General features: G+C 59.1%; 2 protein-coding genes across 2 annotated transcripts in view; one reads left to right on the forward strand and one right to left on the reverse strand.

Moving 5' to 3' along the window:
• Positions 1-400, forward strand: part of EMIHUDRAFT_251171 (hypothetical protein) — a gene marked incomplete at both ends in the record, with an annotated part of 2,429 nt that extends 2,029 nt beyond the window's left edge. Inside the window, one exon of the mRNA XM_005792812.1 lies at positions 385-400. Within this exon, the coding sequence (XP_005792869.1) occupies positions 385-400 (16 nt within the window). The remainder of the gene's footprint in view (positions 1-384) is intronic.
• A 1,432-nt stretch (positions 401-1,832) lies between these two features.
• Positions 1,833-2,037, reverse strand: part of EMIHUDRAFT_121923 (putative DNA topoisomerase) — a gene marked incomplete at both ends in the record, with an annotated part of 2,786 nt that continues 2,581 nt past the window's right edge. Inside the window, one exon of the mRNA XM_005792813.1 lies at positions 1,833-1,961. Within this exon, the coding sequence (XP_005792870.1) occupies positions 1,833-1,961 (129 nt within the window). The remainder of the gene's footprint in view (positions 1,962-2,037) is intronic.

Here is a 2,037-nt window from a genome sequence, read left to right on the forward strand (position 1 = left end):
GGTTCGTTTTAAAAAAGAAGTACCCGGGTTTTAAAGAAAAAATGTGGGGGGGCCCACAACCCCCAAAAGAGGATAAGGGGGGAGGGTTCTTTTTTTGGGGAAGATTTTGCGAGGAGTTTTTGGGTTTTTTTCGACTTTTTTTTTTTTTTTATTAAAAGGGGGCCCCCCCCCCCCCCCAGCAGAAGCTCTCTCCCTGTGGGGGTTCTGGGCATTTTTGTAAAAACAGCAGGTGTAAGTAGCATGTTTTCCAAGGGGGGGGAGATTTTTTGGTGGACCCCAAAATCAGTGGTTTCACGGGGGGGCCTTTTTATTGCCACCGGGGCTTAAAGACCCGGAAAACACAAGGGGGTGGAGGGTCCGTTTATCCCCGACCCCATTTTGGAGGGGGGCCCATTGCTAAAAACCCCCCCACCAGGTCCAAAGCCTTCCCCGCTGGGGGGGGGGGGGGCCCCCCCCCCCCCCAGCAGCAGCGTTTTGCTGCAGGGGGGGTCAGGCCCCCCCCCCAGCAGCAACGCTCTGCTGCTGCTGGGGGGGTCAGACCCCCCCCCTAGCAGCAGGGATGGCTTTAGATGTGCAGGGGGGGTACCGAGCAATGTGCGGCCGCTCAAAAGGCGCCTGGAGCGAACCGCGGTCCGGTCGCGCCACCGCGGCTGCGGGGTTGAGCAGGCCGGCTGCGGCTCCTGATGTACCTCCGCTTTTGGGTGGCGGTGCGCGCGCTGCCGACGGCGCTCGCCGGCGCTTGCGGCGCTACGGCGCTCGGGGCGCCCTCGTGGCGTTCAGGGCGGCTCCACAGCTCCACGCGCGCGCGCGCGCGCACACGCACGCACACACACACACACACACACACACACACACACACATGCATGCATGCATGCATGCATGCACAGACACACAGCACCTTCCCCTCCCCCCTCAAGACCTTCCCAAGGGGGCGAGGACACGCGCAGGCCGCACCTCTAGTGAGGCCCGCATAGTATGTGGGAGACTCGTGCCGCCGCCCCTGCCACCCCTGTGTCAGTGTGCCTGTGGTAGCGAGAGACTGCCAGCGAGAAGCTGGAGGCAGGTCGCTAGACTGAGATGAGACCCCGCCAGTGGAGTTGGGATTCCACCGTGCACCGCGCTGCGAGCCTGTCGTGTCCCTTGTCAGGAGCAGGAGAGCCCCACCTGTCCCCCTGATCGTCCTTCCAAAATCCTGCTCGTGCAGGTGGGGATCCTGTCCTCCTCCCCTATCCCTCGTTTGGGTTGTTTGTTTCTTTCTTTTCTCCCAAAAACAAAAATCAATTTCCCAACTCCCTCTCACGACACTGCCCAATGTAACCGCGAGAACTTAAAAAAAAAGTGGCCGTTCGAGCGATTGCCATGTCCGCCTTGCGTTTGTTTCATCACATCGAAGGCTAAGCTCAAAAAAATTAAGAATTTTACAATTCCCACGACACTGGGCGCGGGACTGGCGCGCACTGGCACAATCTAATTTAAGAAAAACAATTCGACGAAGTTCCAAGTCGCAAGTGCTCCAAGTTCCCCCGCACGACACTGCGCACTTGACTTTCTTTTCTACTTGAACGGAGTGGCTTAGGCGGCTCCGGTGGTGTGCCGGTGTGTGTGTGCCAGTCCGCGCCAGTCCGCGCCCTTCTTATGCCAGTGTGCTGTGTCCTGTGAGAGAGGCCCGCTGATGGAGGAAAATTGTAAATTCTTTCACTTGCTGTCTGCTGTGAGAGGGAGTGGCACAAATTTAACGTATAGAGTGTGTGTGTCAAGTTTCGAAGTACGTGCTGGGACACCGTCTGACGTCTGTCCGCGTCTCACACCGAATTGGTCTCGGGCTGGGAGCCTCACACGTCGAGGAGGTCCCAGTCGAGCTGACTGGCGTGATCGTTGATGAACTGCTTTCGCGGCCCGATGTTGGAGCCCATAAGCACGGAGAATATACGGTCCGCCTGCACCGCGTCCTCCACCGTCACCTACGAACATGCGTCATGGCCGCGTCATGGACAAGCCCCGGGCAAGCGTCTCGGAGGGCCGCCGCCGCCACCCGCT

The sequence above is a fragment of the Emiliania huxleyi genome (genome assembly GCF_000372725.1).
Source record: "Emiliania huxleyi CCMP1516 unplaced genomic scaffold EMIHUscaffold_1049, whole genome shotgun sequence".
NCBI lineage: Eukaryota > Haptophyta > Isochrysidales > Noelaerhabdaceae > Emiliania > Emiliania huxleyi.